Below are 19,606 nucleotides of genomic sequence, written 5' to 3'. Positions count from 1 at the left end.
CTCTCCGGATGCTTTACGTCAAAATGTTTTCCCATTTTTCTTTGAATTTCAATTATATTTTTCTTCTCTGCTTTCTGGACTTCCCACAATTTCCTCTGATGTGAAATACACGTCCTATGAATGAACAGTAGCTGTGTTATGGATGTGTCACCATTATTTATATTCTACGTGGGTGGAGTGATGAAAACAAAAGGAAGGAGGGAGGGAGGACCGGGGAGAGAAAAGGAAGGAGAGGAATGTGAGAGTCTTTGTACAGTCTTTGAATTTTTTTTTTTTTTTTACTTTTTTCATCAGTTGAATGTACATATTTAATTCATACAGGAATAACAGGAAGGAAGGGGAGAAGGAAAGGGAGTGACAGGGAAGGGAGATGGAAGGAAGAAGTGACAGGAAGGAGAGAAAGGAGAAGGATTAGGTACATAAAAATGCATAACCAAAATATTAGAGAAAAAGAAGCATAAAACAAAGGTTGAAGAGGGTAAAAAAAGTATAAAAACAACTGATGACTGCGAGAGAGAGAGAGAGAGAGAGAGAGAGAGAGAGAGAGAGAGAGAGAGAGAGAGAGAGAGAGATAGAAAAGGAGAGAGAGAAAATTAGATAATCAAGATATTAAATTTTCAAACAAATATGTCCTCCTCCTCCTCCTCTCACCCTCTTCCTCCTCCGCCTCTTTCTCCTCCTCTCCCTCCACCAAAAAAAAAAATAAAATAAAATAAAATAAAAAATCTAGAGGGGTGCTTTTCCCCGCCTTCTCATCTTTCCCCTCCCCCTCTCCCTTGCTGGCCCCCATCACGCCCCCTGCCAGCCCCCTGTTCACCTTCCCCCCGCCTCACACCGCGTCCCCTGCACCCCCAAGCCCCTCCTGACGGCCTTGGCAGTGGTGCGTCGGAGGTGATTCAGACACCCCTCTCCCTCCCACCGTCCCCTCCTATTCTCTCTCTCTCTCTCTCTCTCTCTCTCTCTCTCTCTCTCTCTCTCTCTCTCTCTCTCTCTCTCTCTCTCTTGCACTCTCTTTAATTGGTCTCAATTAGTGATATTACTCATGGTAATAATGATAATGACATAAATAAGAGATAATAATATAATAATAATAATAATTATTATTATTATTATAATTATCATGGTACTTTCTATCTCTATCTCTGAAACCGAAATGATCATGAAAATAATAACAATACCAAAAATAACAATATATATATATATATATATATATATATATATATATATATATATATATATATATATATATATATATATATATATATATATATATATATATATATATATATATAATGATACCGTTACCATCATAAAACACACACACACACACACACACACACACACACACACACATCTTGACATGACAGGATCCAACACCATTACCTCATGAAGCATTCCTCGCCTTCACCTGCCAGTGCATTATGAGGGAAGGATGAGTGTGAATAAACGTGCATTGCATTCCCCCCATTCCCCTTCACTACCTTTATAAATAGACGGCGCTGAACGTACGAGCCGCAGCTGAGGCCAGCTAGAGTTTGGAGGGCAAATTTTTAAGTGCTTGAAGAAGGTGGCGGTGGTGGTGGTAGTAATGGAGTCAGAGAAGGGGAGGGAGGAGGAGGCACGAGGTTGGGGAAGCTGCACGGGGACTGGTGGGGTCCTAGATCGTGGATGGCAGTTTGGGTTCATTAATTAGAGTGGAGGAGAGAGGGATGGTTGGCAGGAGAGGGTGTGTGGGTGGGGTCGTGATGCACCTTAGATATTTGGGGCGTGGGTGAAGGAGGGGTGGGTGGCGGGGGTGGAGGAGGGATGGATGGAAGGTACGGAGGGAAAAGAGGGAGGGAAGATGTCTGTCTGTGCGTACATACCTCTCCTCAGTTTCGCCTTCCTGTGTGTGTGTGTGTGTGTGTGTGTGTGTGTGTGTTTAGTCTGCTGAGTAAGCACGTCTGGGATATTCTGGGATATTGTTGATTATAATCCTATCTAAGGTTCCCACGGCTTTCAGAGATTATCGCTTCCACCACTCAGCCTGCGCGCTCACATTCTCTTTTCCCGTCTCTCCCACTTTGAATCTGTATTTCGGTAAGCTTCCTTCTTTCTTCTTATTTTCGAAGGCCACAGAGATAAGAGTGTTTTTCGTACTGATAATACATTTTTTTTTTCTAAACTATCTTTTGGAATCACGAAAGCATCTTTGAAAACCCTAGTAACTTCCACTAGAGCCTGTTTAAAGTAGACGAGATAAGACGCCAGAAGTTTAAGAACATGATCTCTGTTTGTGATGATAGAACCTGTTTTATGGAGGAGTGTATTATTTTTACTGCTAATACACGAGGGAAGGATGTGTGTGTGTGTGTGTGTGTGTGTGTGTGTGTGTGTGTGTGTGTGTGTGTGGGTGGGTGGGTGGGCGAGTGGGTGGACTTTGTGTGGCAATCGTGAACAGCAGGGTAGGAGATGATTGTTATGAAGTCCGGGGTATAATGTAGCATCCCTCGTGAATACAACCCTGATATAATCCCTTAACGTTATCTGGCATGACCCTCATCTGTTTTATTTCCTTGAGAGTGATGGTGGTGGTGATGGTGGTGGGTATCACTGGTTTTGATGTTAGTGGTGGTAAATTGTAGTGAGTAGTAATAGTGGTAGTGATGGTAGATGTTAACGTTAGTTGGCGGGATGATAATGATAGTGGCAGCAATGGCAGATGGTAACGTACGGTTGTGATGGTGGTGGTGGTGGTGGTTGTTGTGATGGTGACAGAGGTGGATGGATACACAACATTCTATTTATACACGTGAACCCTGTACTACTACTACGCTACTATTTATTTACGATCACTGCACCAGCTATTTAGGGAAATGCGAGTATCTCACCCATCTAGGTACAATTTATGGGAGACGGGAAAACATTAAACTTTGACTTCAAGCAGTGTGACCACCAAAGACTCTGCGCTTCACTAACCACCCGATAAACTCCTATCTATAAATGAAACCTGAAAAAAAGTACGATAGTTTATCATCTATTAATAAAGACGTATGTAGATTATAGGCACTTTTAACTCTGAGGATAAACTGGAACCCCTCCAAAACTGAAGTCATCTTTCATTCTTTGGTCCCCCTTTCATCCTTCTCGATCGCGTCCATTCTCAAATCAGCGAGGCGCGGCGTGAGGGAGTTAGCTGACTTGAATGGCGGGCTGGCACAAGACTGAAGATGAAGGTGGTCCGTGGAAGGGAAAATTATTGTTCTCTTTACATCTTTAGTGCGAGGTGAGGTGGTATTTCTTAGTGCGCGTTCTATTTCTGTCCTTTCTTCTTCTTTTCTTCCTCGTTGGCTGCTTCTTCCTTCTTCTTCTCTTTCTTCATTATTTCACGTTCTCCTCCTCTTCCTTCTCTTTCTTTTCTTTCTTCATTACTTCTCTTTCTCGTTCTCCTCCTTTATCCGTCACGTTTTTCTTTTGTCGTCCGTCTTCTTTCCGGCTCCCCTTCCATTCGCTTCTGAATAGATCTTGTACAGCATCTTATATTCTTGCCTCCTCTTCCTCCTCCGCCGCTTTCTGCATCATTCTGCAGTATTCTCTCATCGTTCTTCATCCTGCTTTTAGTAATTGTAAACTCACACTTTCATTTTTATACATTTCTCCTTATCCTTCTTATCCTTCTAATCTTTCATTCTCCATGTTTTCCCTCATCTTCACTCTGCTTCTGAAGATTTTAAACAACACCGTTTCGAATAGCTCACAAGCAGTCTCGTAAGAGCCAACATATGTGCTGTTGCATGCCCTTCCTTTGAGTTCCTTTGTATGTATGTAGGATCGTCTTGAATTCCGTCCTTGTTACCATCTGATACCCCGCCTCGGTCCTCTCGTGAAACAGCGTCCGGCGAGAGTCATGTGGCATCGGGTGACACGTGAATATTAGTAAGTGCGCAGCCTTCGTAGTTTCATCACGACTGGGAAATCCTGTGCCCCTTACTCCCCCAAAGAAAGCTCCCCACTTGGTCGTACTTTAAGCCTGACGTGAGAGGAGATAAGAGCAGACAGGCGCCATCTGACGTCCGGTACGGTGTCATGTAACCCTGTGCTTCATTCACGGCAGGAGCAGTCGCTTTTATTTTTTTCTCTGTTTTGTGGAGGAAAATATTATAGTCAGGTGTTATCTTAAAGGAGGGAAAGCACGGTTGTATTTTTAGTTTATCTTTTTTTTTTTTTTAACATTGCCCTCTTATGCTTTACTCGATTTGCGAAAAGTGTGTGATGTTGATACTTTGAATTTGTTTGAAGCGTTTTTTTCCTGTCTCTCTCTCTCTCTCTCTCTCTCTCTCTCTCTCTCTCTCTCTCTCTCTCTCTCTCTCTCTCTCTCTCTCTCTCTCTCTCTCTCTCTCTCTCTCATATAAATTCCTATCCCTTATTCTTTTCCATCTCATCTCATCTCTTCCACCCCTTCCATCCTTTTTTCTATCCCTTCCGTACCTTCACATATCTTCCCCATCCTTTTCTGTCCATTTCCCATCCCATTCCACATTTTTTCCATCCCCTTCCGACCCTCCCACCCCTTCCCTATCCAACCATACCCATTCCGTCCCTAGCTCCCACATCCTCCCCTCCCTCCAGTGCCTCTCATCCTTCCTGCACTCTATCGTGATGTCCCAGCGGGGGTCACGAGTCACGAGGTGCTCCCAAGGCCGCACATGAGTCAGTGGAGCCCTTGTGATCCCTGCTTGATAATTGCTGGGGCTCTGGGCGTGTTTATTCCGGGGCGAAGGGTACAGGTGGTCATTAAGAGACGAGGAGATAGCAAGAAATTATTAGGCGAGGAAGTAAGTTATGGGAAGACTACAAAGTGTTTCTGTAACTTAGCAACTTAACTGTCACTTTCTTTGCGCTTTCTGGGGTTTATTTTGGTGTGTGGTGGGGTAAGGAGAAAGAGAGAGAGAGAGAGAGAGAGAGAGAGAGAGAGAGAGAGAGAGAGAGAGAGAGAGAGAGAGAGAGAGAGATGTCTAATTTAATGGACCTGATCTGAAGTGAAGGGTTGTGACCTTGCCAAACTTAACTCAGGAAGAATTTTTAAATATGGTTTGATCAGTTTCAAAATGATAAACTCAGATTTATACATACAAACATACTCACATACGTACATACATTTATAATGCTATCACAGACGAACACAATTTTATTTTTATCAAACATGTCTTTTTATTCATTTAATATAAACTACCACTACTGTTACTAAGTTATTATTACTATACCATATTATAGTATTACTCTTTCCATTTACATTTTTCTATAGATAACTTGAAGAATCTTTAGTTAATTAACATTTTCTACCTTTTTAACTTATCTGAATTTGTTTATTTATTTATTTATTTATTTTATTTATTTATTTTTTTTACATCGATATTACTTGCTGCCGTGTTGGTGGCGTGTGGCCTGCGAGGCATCAAGGGAGGTGATGTGGCCGCAACATCTGTTTGTTTGCATATTTTCCTAATGGTGTTTACTGAGTAAGCAGTTTTGTAGCTGACCTGAACCTATCGACTTTCATGATGCTTTTTTGTTCGTTTTGAAATTGAGTTACTCGTAAAAAAAAGACAGAAAAAAAATGCTGACATGATTATTCAGCTCATATGTTTTATTCCTCTCTTGACACTGCATCCTCTTTTCCTCCTCCTCCTCCTCCTCCTCCTCCTCCTCCTCCTCCTCCTTTTCTCTGTACCATTCATCTTTTTCCCTCTTCCCGCCACATCATCTGTCCTCCTTCTCCTCCTCCTCTTCTCTTTCATCTCTTCTTAAAATCTCACATTTATTCCTTCTCCCTGGTCTCACTGTCTTCTCTATTCACCCTTGCTATCCTCTCTCCTCCCCTCTCCCCTGCTCTCCTTCACACAACTCAAGCAAATTTTCATCCTCGTGAAATCACATCTCTGAACTGTTTCCCACGCTTTTTTCCCCTTCTTTCCTCAGTCTTTTAGATAGCTAGATGTGTGCGTGTGTGTGTGTGTGTGTGTGTGACAGTGAACTTGGGAAGGTCATTGTTTAGGCTGGCAGTGTGGCCAAGGCGGAAGTCTAACCCTGAGGTCTCAACGCATATAGCCTCTCAGTGTGTTCGCCGCGGCTCGACACACGGGAGGGAACACTGCTCCTGCTGGGGGGTCCGCCGTGTGTGTGTGTGTGTGTGTGTGTGTGTGGGAAGGACACGTCATGCACCGGGTAGACAGGAGAGGGGGGTAATTTGAATAACAGAATGGCAGGGCTGGTAAAAGCGATAAAATAAGGCAGGGTGAACTTAAAACTAAATGATATATATATATATATATATATATATATATATATATATATATATATATATATATATATATATATATAATATATATATATATATATATATATATATATATATATATATATATATATATATATATTACTTTTGTTTTCTAGAGGATTGGAGTAGATGGACAGCTGAAAAGAGATGATTGGAGAAGATTGAGGGAGATGTTTGTATTGCAATAGACTTATAGAGATTGGTGATGAGGTGATGGTGATGAGAGAGAGAGAGAGAGAGAGAGAGAGAGAGAGGAGAGAGAGAGAGAGAGAGAGAGAGAGAGAGAATGAAGCCTATAATCACTTACCAATAAAAGGAAAGAAAGAAGAAAAAGAGGAGGAAAATCAGTTAAAATATAATAAACAAACAAACAACTAAATAAATTAGTTAATTAAAAAAATTAATTCGATAACATAAATGCAAACGGTAATGAGAGAGAGAGAGGAGAGAGAGAGGAGGAGAGAGAGAGAGAGAGAGAGAGAGAGAGAGAGAGAGAGAGAGAGAGAGAGAGAGAGAGAGAGAGAATGACAACAAACCAAGCCCCATTCCCTCAAAGACTCACGCATTTGGTATCACTCAGGGCAACACTATTTATAAAGCAGCGAGAAAGACTGCACCATTGAAAGGCCTCAAATCTTAACAATATCCCGTGACTCGCGCTGTGGTCGTCATTGTTTACCTAATGCCGTCACACTGGATCACCACTCCGCCTCTTGCATCACGGGGGGAGCGTGACTGTGTTCCAGGAGAGGCGTGTGTTCGTGTGTGCAGAAAAAAAAGAAGAAATATGTACGGTGTTTTCAGAAAAACTGTATGAATAACCTGGTGTTGTTTATTTATTTATTTTATTCATTATATTTTCTCATATTCCTTCATTTTCTTTCTTTCTTTCCTCTATGTCTTTCTTTTGTTATATTGTATACACAATTGTTATATTGTTATACTTCTTTCTTTCTCTCTTTATTTTTTCCTCTTTTGTCTCTTTTTTGTATACTTGTGTTTTCTCTATCTTTCCTCTGTTCTTATATATATATATATATATATATATATATATATATATATATATATATATATATATATATATATATATATATATATATATATATATATATATATATATATATATATATATATATACATATATATATATATATATATATATATATATATATATATATATATATATATATATATATATATATATATATATATATATATATATATATACTATATATATATATATATATATATATATATATATATATATATATATATATATATATATATATATATATATATATATATATATATATATATATATATATATATTCCTTCACTTTCCTTGCCTTTTCTTTTCTTTCTTTTTTTCTCTTTTTCTATATTCCTTTTTTAATTTCTATTCTTCCTTCTTTCCTCCTTTCTTTCCTTCCTTTCTTCTTTACTTTCTCTTTTTATTTCTTTTCTTCTTATTTTCTTTCTTCCCCTCTTTTTTTTTCTTTCTGTCTCTTTCTGTCTTTACTTATTTAAATTTCTTTCTTGTCTTTCTGTCTTTTTTTTCTTTACCTATCAAAGTTCCGGTGCTCATTTCTCTCTGGACTGGGTCATCTTCCTATTTGCCAAGACCCAATTCTCTTTATAGTATTATCAAAAGCCGCAACGATAATGAATTAGTAAGGTTCTCGTGCGATCTCTCTCTCTCTCTCTCTCTCTCTCTCTCTCTCTCTCTCTCTCTCTCTCTCTCTCTCTCTCTCTCTCTCTCCATTGATGGTGTAGAATCTCATGCGCTATCGCTATAATCATATATAAAAAGAAAAAACACAAAAACACACCCTTGGAACTGCTGTCTAATAGCTTCCAATAGAGCTTGTTCAGAGTAGTGTAGATAAGACAGTAAAACGTTTGAGAATGCTGTGTTTGTGTCACCATGTGTGTGTGTGTGTGTGTGTGTGTGTGTGTGTGTGTGTGTGTGTGCGTGTAAGGACATCTGACAGTGCAAAGTATCCTCCGGGCTTGGCAACCATAATAATATCAATGTTGTTCGTGTGGGTATTTTGTTCTATATACAGACCAGCTGATGACCACGCACACTGTATTGGATCAGTGTCACGTGGAGACGCCACACGTTGCAAGGTAAAATAAAGCGATGACAAGATGAAATAAACACATGGGGACACTTAAAATTCCAGTGTAACATAAAAGAATGGGAAGATAAAGAAAAGAACTGAATAGCTAAGTAGACGAATCAATGAAAATATGGAAGTAAATAAAGAAATAATCAGTAAAATAAAGAACCGAATTGTTGAAGAGATAAATCAATGAAAATATGTAAACAAGTGAAGATATTAGAAAATATAAATAGCAAAATAGGTAAATTAATGAAAACATAAAAAAAAGATAAAGAAAGAATAAGAGGAATAAAGATCGAAATATTTAAGCAGACAAATCATTGTAAATATAAAAAAAATGAATAGAACAAACAAAATTAAATGAAAAAAAAATAAGAATATCAAAGAAACATCCCTTTTCTTCCCCATTTTTAACTTAAGTGGATAAAAGTTTAACGACAGCAACAAAATTATGAAGTTTTGGAACATGGGTTGTTTAGAAGAATTTCAAGTTTCTTTTGGGCCTTACTGTTTTTCCTCCGGGCTCTCTCTCTCTCTCTCTCTCTCTCTCTCTCTCTCTCTCTCTCTCTCTCTCTCTCTCTCTCTCTCTCTGTTTTCTTGCGTGCAGTCCAAGAATTCAGCTTAATTTTTGTCCTTTCGTGCAGTCGGTGGTGTAAGTTGAAGGTTCTTCGTTGACCTTGTAAAGTGCTTAGATTAATTTACGAGAGCACTTTTATTTAATTATTGTTGTCAAGTGATTAAACTCTCTCTCTCTCTCTCTCTCTCTCTCTCTCTCTCTCTCTCTCTCTCTCTCTCTCTCTCTCTCTCTCTCTCTCTCTCTCTCTCTCTCTCTCTCTCTCTCTCTCTGTGTGTGTGTGTGTGTGTGTGTGTGTGTGTGTGTGTGTGTGTGTGTGTGTGTGTGTGTGTGTGCGTGCTGATAGTCAATGGCGGATAACAAGTGTTGCCTGGAGATACGTTTGTTTGTTACTGCTGTACTTTATTGTTTATTTATTAGTTTACTTGTTTACTTATTCTTCTATGGCTTGAAAAGAAAAAAAAATCGCGTATGATAGATATGGTGAGTTTCCTTTTAGACGTAAGCGGGATAAGGTTTGTCTATCATGTGTGTGTGTGTGTGTGTGTGTGTGTGTGTGTGTGTGTGTGTGTGTGTGTGTGTGTGTGTGTGTGTGTGTCCAACCTTGGCCACCTAGTGATTAATATGCAAGTGAGGTTTTTTTTTTTGTGCACATAAACTCAGACTTTAAGATTATATATATATATATATATATATATATATATATATATATATATATATATATATATATATATATATATATATATATATATATATATATATATATATATATTGATTAAGATTAAGCTAATGTATGTATAGATGTACAAAAATGCTACTCGATTCTCTTCTAAGCAGCTTTTAACTCATTATTTTTTCTCCCACTTGGTGTATGGCGGTCATCGCAGTGGTGGGAGAACATGGTAGGTATGCATGTGTTTGTGAATTTCGTGTTCGTTTCGTGCGAGTGTAACAAAACCATAGCAGTATTTTGAAACGCTTTTTCTCTCATAAGCAATGTTTTTAAAGGCCACAGGCATGATTAATCAGATTTTTACAGGCATTCTTTCCTTTTTAATGATGCAGACTTTTTATTAAACTGTTTTCAAAGCCCATAGACATGCTTAATCTGACTTGCACGGCTATTATTCTCTCTAAATAATGTAGTTTATTTATTAAACTATTTTCAAAGATCACAGACATTAATAATCAGATTTTCAAACGTATCAGAGTCCCGTGCCAGTATGTCCAGTCTGACGGACAAATAAGGTCCCTGTGTTGACATTCCTGACGATTACTAACTCTGTAGTCTCTTGTACGGAGTGACTAATGGTGTGTAATATCCGCATGATAATTCTTTTTTTATTTTATTTCTTTTATTTTTTTCCATGCTGTCTTTACTTTATAGTTCAAGCACGTATATGATCTCTCTCTCTCTCTCTCTCTCTCTCTCTCTCTCTCTCTCTCTCTCTCTCTCTCTCTCTCTCTCTCTCTCTCTCTCTCTTCACTTTTTTACATCTTTTTATGCATCTCATGTTTATTATTATTTTTCTTTCTTTTTTTTTCGTTTTCTCTATCCTTTCCCCCGCTAACCCAACACACACACATACACACACACACACACACACACACACACACACTCTCTCTCTCTCTCTCTCTCTCTCTCTCTCTCTCTCTCTCTCTCTCTCTCTCTCTCTCTCTCTCCAATGTATGTTTCTTTGTTAGTCTCTCTTTTCTTTCTTTCCTTCTTTCGTTTTTTCTTTCTTTTTTTCTTCCTTCTTTCGTTCCCTCTTTCTTTCCTTCTTTCGAATCACTTAACACTGTCACTACATCATCGTTCCTCTTTCCTCTTTTATATCCACAACTACAAATGCCCGCTGACGGAGGTGAAGTAGGCAGATGACGCGTCTGTCAGGGAAAAGTTGAGTGTGTGTGTGTGTGTGTGTGTGTGTGCGCGTGTGTATGTGTTCATCTCTTCTCAGTATGCTGCCTCACTGTCTTTAATCCCTAACTCATTATTCGATTTCGCCGTGGTGTCGAAAGATTGTTGTGTTATATGGTACCAGGAAGGGCATGATGCAACTCCTCTTATTACAGAATTGGATTATATGTACACAGTCCGGAAAGGTGTTACAATTTTCCTACTATATTTGCATTTTTTCTCTCATTATTATTATTATTTTTTTTTCGTGTTTGAATCTAGTGTTGTATTTATTCATTTACCTGTTTTTTTATTTTTATTTCATTCTCTCTATCTCCCGCTGAAGTAATCTAGAATACGCGAAAAAAAAGAATATATATATATATATATATATATATATATATATATATATATATATATATATATATATATATATATATATATATATATATATATATATATATATATATATATATATATATATATATATATATATATATATATATATATATATATATATATATATATAACCGTGAACTTGCTGTAATGAAATAAAGATAAAAATGATAACTTCACGAAGAATTTGTAAAAAATCATTATTAATCAGTGGCATAAAAAAAAGTTGTATAATCGCTTTCCTTTTATTTATTTATTTTATTTTTTTCTTTAGCTAGCTAAATAGCGACAATAAAAATAGGTTACCCAACTGAAGTAACAACTAACACACTCTTAAAGAAGTGGCCTTAAGCACCAAGCCTAACCATGGAAGTGAATCACGCCAGCATGGGTTGGTGCACACAGAGATGCTTCACGTTCCTTGGGTGCATGCTACACTCAGCATTACGTGATCAGGCGCTGATGCAGAGGCTACACCATTAATACTTCCCTTGCTTGCCGTGCTTGGTGGAGGCGGGGCGTTGGGAACACTGGGCGGAAAGTTTGTTGCTATTGCCGTGTGCCATCAGCCCCTCACGTGATACACACCCCGCCTTGCCCTGCCCATTCCGAACCCGTTACCGCGTATGCTGCTGATGTCACTGCTCCTGGAAAACTGTAAAGTATGGGAAGATACAGTTTCCTGAGGTGTCATTCACTCTCATCAGTCTGTTGTAATATTACGATTTCACTGCAGGGAAGTTTCATTAGCTGTCACGAGGTACTTGTGTTTGGCGAGAGGTTATTGGGATTGTAATAGTTATTCCTGGGCAGAAATCCAACGTTAGAGTCTATCTACTTTATTGGTTTATTCGTTGATAAATTTATCTATTTCTGATTGATTGCATGTTTATTTACTTGTTTGTTCGTTCGTTTGCTTGTTGAATCAGTCGATTTTTTTTTCGTTTGCATGATATTTGTACGATAATTGTATGTGCTTCGCAATTTAAACATGTATAACGTTAAAATATGACGTGTTCTTCCTTTATCACTATTGTTGTTGTTGTTGTTGTTGTTGTTGTTGTTATTGTTGTTGTTGTTTTAACACCACCTTAACCTTGCCCCGCCATCCCTCAGGCATTCTGGCAGTGAAGGAGTGGGGCCTGCAGGTGAAGGAGAATGGCGCGGCGCATCACACGGACCAGTTCCACGCCATGAAGGCCGAGAAGCCCCGCCTAGTGGTGAGGCGCGGCCAGGCCTTCTCCCTCGTGCTCCACACCAGCCAGGCCTACAGGGAGGACGCCCACAAGATCTCCCTTGTGTTCTCCGTGAAGGGTGAGAGGAGGCGCTGAGAACAGATAATTAATGTAGAGATCCTTTATGAATTCAGACACGGTTTTGCCATTACATTTATTGAGAATTTATGCCAGACTTAAATGGATTAGGTTTTATCTAGTCACGTGAGAAATAAAAATTGTTATTATATATGTAACTCCTTGTTATATTTATACACAATTTTACCGTTAAATTTATATAAAATTTGTATTAGATAGATTTTTTTTTATCGTGTCACTTGTGAAAGAACCATACTGCTTATATGTTTTTTTTTTTTTATCTCTTTTGGTATCAAGTATTTTTTTTTTTTTCTCTCTCTCTCTTTGTGTTCCTCTGTCACTTAAGAAAAGGGAATGTAGCGGTGTCTCTCTCTCTCTCTCTCTCTCTCTCTCTCTCTCTCTCTCTCTCTCTCTCTCTCTCTCTCTCTCTCTCTCTCTCTCTCTCTCTCTCTCTCTCTCTCTCTCTCTCTTATGCTACTGTTTTCTCCTCAGACGCCAAGAATCCAAACTTCGGCAACAAAACCCTGGTCGGCGTGTGCGTGGGACTGGAGCCTGTAGATGGGTGGTCGGCCAGCGTGGTCAGCTGCACAGACTCCCAGCTCACGCTGACGGTCAGTACACTGCACCTCACCAATGGTAGACACAAGGGAACTATGGGACTACCTGTACCTTCTTCTTCTTCTTCTTCTTCTTCTTCTTCTTCTTCTTCCTCATATCACAAACAGATTCGTACTATTTTTTTTTTTTTTTTTTTTGTGTGTGTGTCTGTTGTTATCCTCCGCACTTCTTTTTTTTTTTATCTCTATACCTCCTCTTCTTTCTCCTTTTTTTCACCTCCATATTTTTTTCCTTCTATATCTCCTCCTCTTCCTTCTTCTCCTCATCATCCCAACCCTCCCTAAACTAAACCAACATACTCGTGCACATAATCATACACAATATAAACACCACCGTCTTTGATCTCACTTCCTTTCCCCCTTCGTACCTGGTGAAAGTACACACTACACACTAATTAATAACCTCTCTCACCTTACTGCAGCCTCGTAAACCCATGAATTGATCTTATACTCTTTCTCTCTCTTCCTCGCACAGGTAACCACATCCCCTCAAGCTGTCATCGGAGAGTGGCAGGTAGAGGCTGATGTGAAGAGTGCAGGGCAGACTCACTCCTACCAGTGCCCAGAGCCCATCTACCTGCTCTTCAACGCGTGGTGCGAAGGTGAGAGGTCTTCCGCACAGTCTCGCAGCTCTGTCTTTCCTTATCTTGTTGTGGTCTTGGCATTCTCTCGTTTCTTTGTCTTGGTGTGTGTATAGTTTGTTGCGAGTGTGCCTTTTTTTTTTTTTTACCTTGTTTTTGTTCTTGTTCTAGTTCCTTTGTTTTTTTCTTCTTTTATTGTTAATGTTTCTTTTGTTCTTTTTGTTCTTGCTTCTGCATTCGTGCTTGTGTTTCTTTTAGAAACTGGTTCTCATTGTTTTTCTTTATTGTTCTTTTCCTTTGTGCTTTTGTTATTATTTTTGTTCTGATACTTGTTCTTCTTTTCGATGCTGGTAAGTGAGGTGCATGCAATTCTTAAAAATTCTATATAGCAGGCCAATTGCATAAGATTTCCGTAAAAGTAATCTAAGGAAAAATAAGTAAAAAGAATTATTGATCGTCAAAACCAACGAAAAAACAAAAAAACTACGGGACTAAAAACTCATAGTTCATAAGTAAATGCCATTGTATGGCTACGTATATATAGATCTTTAAATCGAGATACTTAAGATCAACGAAACGAATACATTTCTGGTATGCACATGCAGACCTTCAACTTTGTACACCTTCTGCACCTAGTTCCTGTTCTCCTCGAGTCTGTCACGCACGGAGAGTAAGCCACTAGGGGGAGGTGGAGGACAGCTATCTGGGCAGAGTAGTGAAGTCTTCAACCTCTCACTCTTCACCGCAGTACTGTATCTCTTGCTATTTTCTACTGGTACTTTTTACGCTAACTCTTTTTCTGATCTTACTGTGTGACTCCCCTCCTCCCGCGTCCTCGCTGCACAAGATTTTCCACTTTCTCCCGCTCCTATTATGTCCACCTCTTTCATGCAAGAGTAAACTGGTATTCACAATCTTTCATCGCTTTCACTGGTACACTCTGAAAATCCCTACCTGTATTTCCTGTATTTCCCCCTTCCTGCGACTTGCATTCTTTTGAGAGGGAGGTCTCGAGATGCTTCTCGGCTTTTCTTGGCCAGTGCCCTCTTACATAAAAAATCCCCTACAGAGGACCCCGTGTACCTGGAGAAGGAGGCGGAACGGCAGGAGTACGTGGTGAGTGACTTCGGGCTCATCTGGCGAGGCACCGCTAAGAGGCTGCGGCCCTGCCCTTGGCTCTTCGGACAGTACGAGAAGGACGTGCTGGAGTGTGTACTGTTGGTGCTGGAGAATGTATGCAAGATGACCTCCGCTCACAGGAGTGACCCCGTCAAGATCTCCCGCGCCCTGTCTGCTGGGGTGTGTATGGGTCTTGTTTTTTTGGTGATGGTTAGGTGTGGGAGATGGAGAAGCAAAGGAGGAGGAGGAGGATGGGGCTTTAGTTGGGAGGAAGAGGAAGGAATGATGAAATATACTAATCGTGATTTTGAGGAAGAGGTGTTGAGAAGAAGAGGAGCAAAAGGATGGGATGTTAGTTAGGAGGAAAAAAATGGAAGGATGAAATATAATAATGATTTTATTCATACCACTGAAGAATGACCGTGGTAGTAACGCATGCCACCGAATTCCACAGATTAATTCCCCAGACGACGCCGGTGTGCTGGTGGGCAAGTGGGGCGATGATTTCAGCGGAGGCGTGCCACCAACCAAGTGGGGCGGATCGCAGCGCATCCTCCAGCAGTTCTACGAGACCAAGAAGCCCGTCAAGTATGGGCAGTGCTGGGTGTTCTCTGGCGTGATGACCGCAGCGTGCCGCGCCCTAGGCCTCCCCTGCCGCTCCGTCACCAACTTCTCCTCGGCGCACGACACCCACGGCTCCCTCACCATCGACTACTTCTTCGACGACGAGAGCGAGGCCATCGAGCGACTAAACAGCGACTCCGTGTGGAACTTTCACGTGTGGAACGAGGTGTGGATGACCCGTCCGGACCTTGATGGAGACTACGACGGGTGGCAGGCGGTGGACGCGACGCCGCAGGAGCAGAGTGACGGCCAATACCGCTGCGGGCCCGCCCCCCTTAAGGCCATCAAGGCGGGACACATCAATAAGCCCTTCGACATTCCCTTCATCTTCGCGGAGGTCAACGCCGACAAGCTTTACTGGAAGTACCGAGGACCCTGCCAGCCCATGAAGCTGCTCGGCTGCAACCTGGACTGGTGAGCGAGCACACACACACACACACACACACACACACACACACACACCATACACACACACACCATACACACCATCTCACTAATGCAGAATTTACCAAATATTTTCACTTCATCACTTCCGCTAACAAAATTAAACTGGCTCCCGATATTTATTTATTTATTTATTTAAGCGGCTACAGAACGGACTTTTTCCTAGCACCTATTTTTTTAAATCCTTGCCCTGCATCCTGCACACATACACACACACACACACACACACACACACACACACACAGGTCGCTTCTTATGCCACAGGAGACTCCCGTAATCAAATTTTGGTGTTGTTGCAGCATCGGACAGTTCCTGAGCACGAAGGCGGTGGGGCGGTATGGCCGCGAGGACGTCACTCATCTCTACAAGTACGAAGAAGGTACTTATTGTCATTGATGTGATTGCTCTTCTTGTTCTTTTTGTTCTTCTTCCTCTTTTTGTCTTCTCTTCTTTTTTTCCGCTTATTTTTCTTCTTTTCTTCTTTCTTCCTTATTTTCTTTTTTCCTACTATCATTCTGCTCTTGCAGACCAGTATAAAAGCACCCCCCTCAACCAATAGTCGTTTTCTTTTTGGTCCCGGAGAAAAAAGAAAGTGAAAATGGAGATCCTAGACTATAATGATTTGTTTTCATTTATCTCATGTGCCATGTACTATGTTCATGGCTACGTAAAATTAATACAATAAATAGGTAAATAAACTAATTAATGAAAGCTAATACAGATAATAAAACTGATAAGGCTAACAAAACTAATAAAATATATTAAACTAATTAATACAAGAAATTTTAGAGTTTAGGATGATCTGAAAACGCTTCAGTTGCAGAGGTCCCTCCCGACATGAACAATAAAATACATTTACCATTAAATTCATACACAAAACCCTTCAGATCTGATCCCATTATTTCCTTTTTTTTTTTTCTCCATTAAATCCGATCTTGTTCCGTCCTTTCACATAGCTTTAGCATCTTAACCCAAATGATCGAAATAAAGAAAACACGGTAAACCGCCTAATTTACATAATAGCACCCTGTGAATTCAACCGTCTTCGCTCCTTCCATTAAGATGTCATTTCACCCTCAGACTCAGATATAAAATGCACATTAACCTCTCAGATTTAAATAAAAGCCATATAAAAATTTGTCCCTGTTCCTTCCTCCTTATTTATGTTTTCTTCAGACTCAAAGTCAAAAAACACTTTAAAACACAAAATTTATACAAAAAAAAAAAAAACTTCCTTCCTTCTACGAATGTGTATATTTTCTCTTCACCTTCAAAATCAAAACAACCCTCAAAACAAAATTTAAGTGCAAAAATCTTTAAATCCTTTTCTTCCTTCAACTCTTTACCATTCCCACCCCAGCATCCAAGGACAAGAGAAGGTGTCTCTTTCTTCCATTTACCTTCCCCCGTTTCCCTCTACAGCGTCCAAGGAAGAGAGGGACGTGATGAAGAAGGCGCTGCGGCTCTGCGAGAATACCTTCGCCCGCTACTACCTGAACGAGGAGTTTGAGGAGGTGGAGTTCGACTTCAAGATGAATGACGACATCATGATTGGCCAGCCCTTCACGTGAGCTAGAGAGAGAGAGAGAGAGAGAGAGAGAGAGAGAGAGAGAGAGAGAGAGTGTGTGTGTGTGTGTGTGTGTGTGTGTGTGTATGAAAGTTGTAAAAATAAATAAAGTAGTCAGGAAATGTCGTTCCATAAAAAGACATTAGGTTCCTATAAAGAGAGAGAGAGAGAGAGAGAGAGAGAGAGAGAGAGAGAGAGAGAGAGAGAGAGAGAGAGAGAGAGAGAGAGAGAGATCGCCAACCAACCAGTCAGTCAGCCAGACAGACAGACAGACAGACAGACAGACGAACAGCTAGACCTAGATAGCCAGACAGACAGACAGCCCAACAGACAAAGAGACAGGCAGGCAGACAGGCAGACAGACAGACAGAAACATTGTGGGCCTGTGCAGGTAATAGTGAGCTAAATCAGGTTTTATGGTGATGCTCAATCTTCGCTGTCAGACACAAAGGGAAACGTTAGGGGGTAAACACTTAGTAAGGCTGAGCGCATGGTGGTGCTGGTGCTGCTGCTGCCCGGGATAAGCGCAGGGGATTTAAATAACTGAGTATATGCACCTGATTTATTAATAGTATCACGGAGGTCTCTCTCTCTGTCTCTCTTTCTCTTTTTTTTTTTTTTTTTAAGTGTATGCTTGTTTATTGTTATTTTTGTTATTGTCTATTATTATTATTATTATTATTATTATTATTATTATTGTTATTATTATTATTATTATTATTATTATTATTATTATTATTGTGATTATCATTGTTGTTGTTGTTATTGTTTTTATTATTATTATTGTTATTGTTATTATCATTATCATTATTATTATTATTATTAGTAGTAGTAGTAGTAGTAGTAGTAGTAGTAGTAGTAGTTTATCTCATTCTGAAATAGGGTGTGATTTTCTTAATGTTTTGTATTTTTTTAATATCTGACCGGAGAGAGAGAGAGAGAGAGAGAGAGAGAGAGAGAGAGAGAGAGAGAGAGAGAGAGAGAGAGAGAGAGAGAGAGAGATTATAAGGGTTGTAAAAATAAAGAAAGGAATCAGGAAATGTCGCTCCATAGAGACATTAGGTGACTAGAGAGAGAGAGAGAGAGAGAGAGAGAGAGAGAGAGAGAGAGAGAGAGAGAGAGAGAGAGAGAGAGATTATAAGGGTTGTAAAAATAAAGAAAGGAGTCAGGAAATGTCGCTCCATAAAGAGACATTAGGTGACTATAAAGAGAGAGAGAGAGAGAGAGAGAGAGAGAGAGAGAGAGAGAGAGAGAGAGAGAGAGAGAGAGAGAGAGAGAGAGAGAGAGAGAGAGAGAGAGAGAGAGAGAGAGAGAGAGAGAGAGAGAGAGAGAGAGAGAGAGAGAGAGAGAGAGAGAGAGAGAGAGAGAGAGAGAGAGAGAGAGAGAGAGAGAGAGAGAGAGAGAGAGAGAGAGAATGTTTACGTACTAGAGATTTAAACGTATTTTCAATTCTCACATCGTCTGAAAATAAATGAATAAATAAACAAATAAACCAAAATGCAGACAAAATAATAATTTTAATGAATAAGTGAATAAACAAGTTAACAAATACGTTAGTAGATAAGTTAATAGACACGTGAATAATTAAGTGAATAAAGAAATTAATAGACACATAAATAAATGAATGAATAGATAAGTTAACACAAACATGAATAAAGAGGTCAATAAATAAGTGAATAAACACGTGAATAAGTAAGGCACATGCTTAAGTGAAGTGTTGCCGGCAGGTCGTCGGTGGAGGTGCACAACAAGGGGGAGAAGGAGCACAAGGTGGAGATGGTGCTGCGGGCAGACACCGTGCTGTACACTGGCGCCACCAAGCACCACGTCAAGTCACAACGCCAGAAGCTCACCATCAAACCCTACTCCAGTACGTACGTGTGTGTGTGTGTGTGTGTGTGTGTGTGTTTACCTAGTTGTGACATACGTGAAAGGAGCAGTACGTGTCTCGTTCCGTCTCCATATCAACTATCATCCAACTTTTCATTAAAATCATTAATTATTCCAAGTCATTCCATGCTTCTGTTTC

At 39.8% G+C, this 19,606-nt stretch overlaps 1 protein-coding gene across 2 annotated transcripts in view; it reads left to right on the top strand.

Annotated features, from left to right (window-relative positions):
- LOC135103664 (annulin-like) overlaps nt 1-19,606 on the top strand; it is a 33,245-nt gene that overhangs the window by 6,426 nt on the left and 7,213 nt on the right. The window contains exons 2-10 of one of the 2 annotated variants that reach the window (XM_064010222.1): nt 9,904-9,918; nt 12,429-12,626; nt 13,118-13,236; nt 13,718-13,844; nt 14,893-15,122; nt 15,397-15,980; nt 16,310-16,389; nt 17,433-17,577; nt 19,305-19,447. In XM_064010222.1, the coding sequence (XP_063866292.1) occupies nt 9,904-9,918; nt 12,429-12,626; nt 13,118-13,236; nt 13,718-13,844; nt 14,893-15,122; nt 15,397-15,980; nt 16,310-16,389; nt 17,433-17,577; nt 19,305-19,447 (1,641 nt within the window). The remainder of the gene's footprint in view (nt 1-9,903; nt 9,919-12,428; nt 12,627-13,117; nt 13,237-13,717; nt 13,845-14,892; nt 15,123-15,396; nt 15,981-16,309; nt 16,390-17,432; nt 17,578-19,304; nt 19,448-19,606) is intronic. The other variant, XM_064010223.1, reaches the window with a different exon arrangement.

The sequence above is a fragment of the Scylla paramamosain genome, chromosome 9 (assembly GCF_035594125.1).
Source record: "Scylla paramamosain isolate STU-SP2022 chromosome 9, ASM3559412v1, whole genome shotgun sequence".
Lineage (NCBI taxonomy): Eukaryota > Metazoa > Arthropoda > Malacostraca > Decapoda > Portunidae > Scylla > Scylla paramamosain.
Note: the sequence above shows the minus strand (reverse complement) of the source record. Positions and strands in the feature narration are given on the sequence as shown.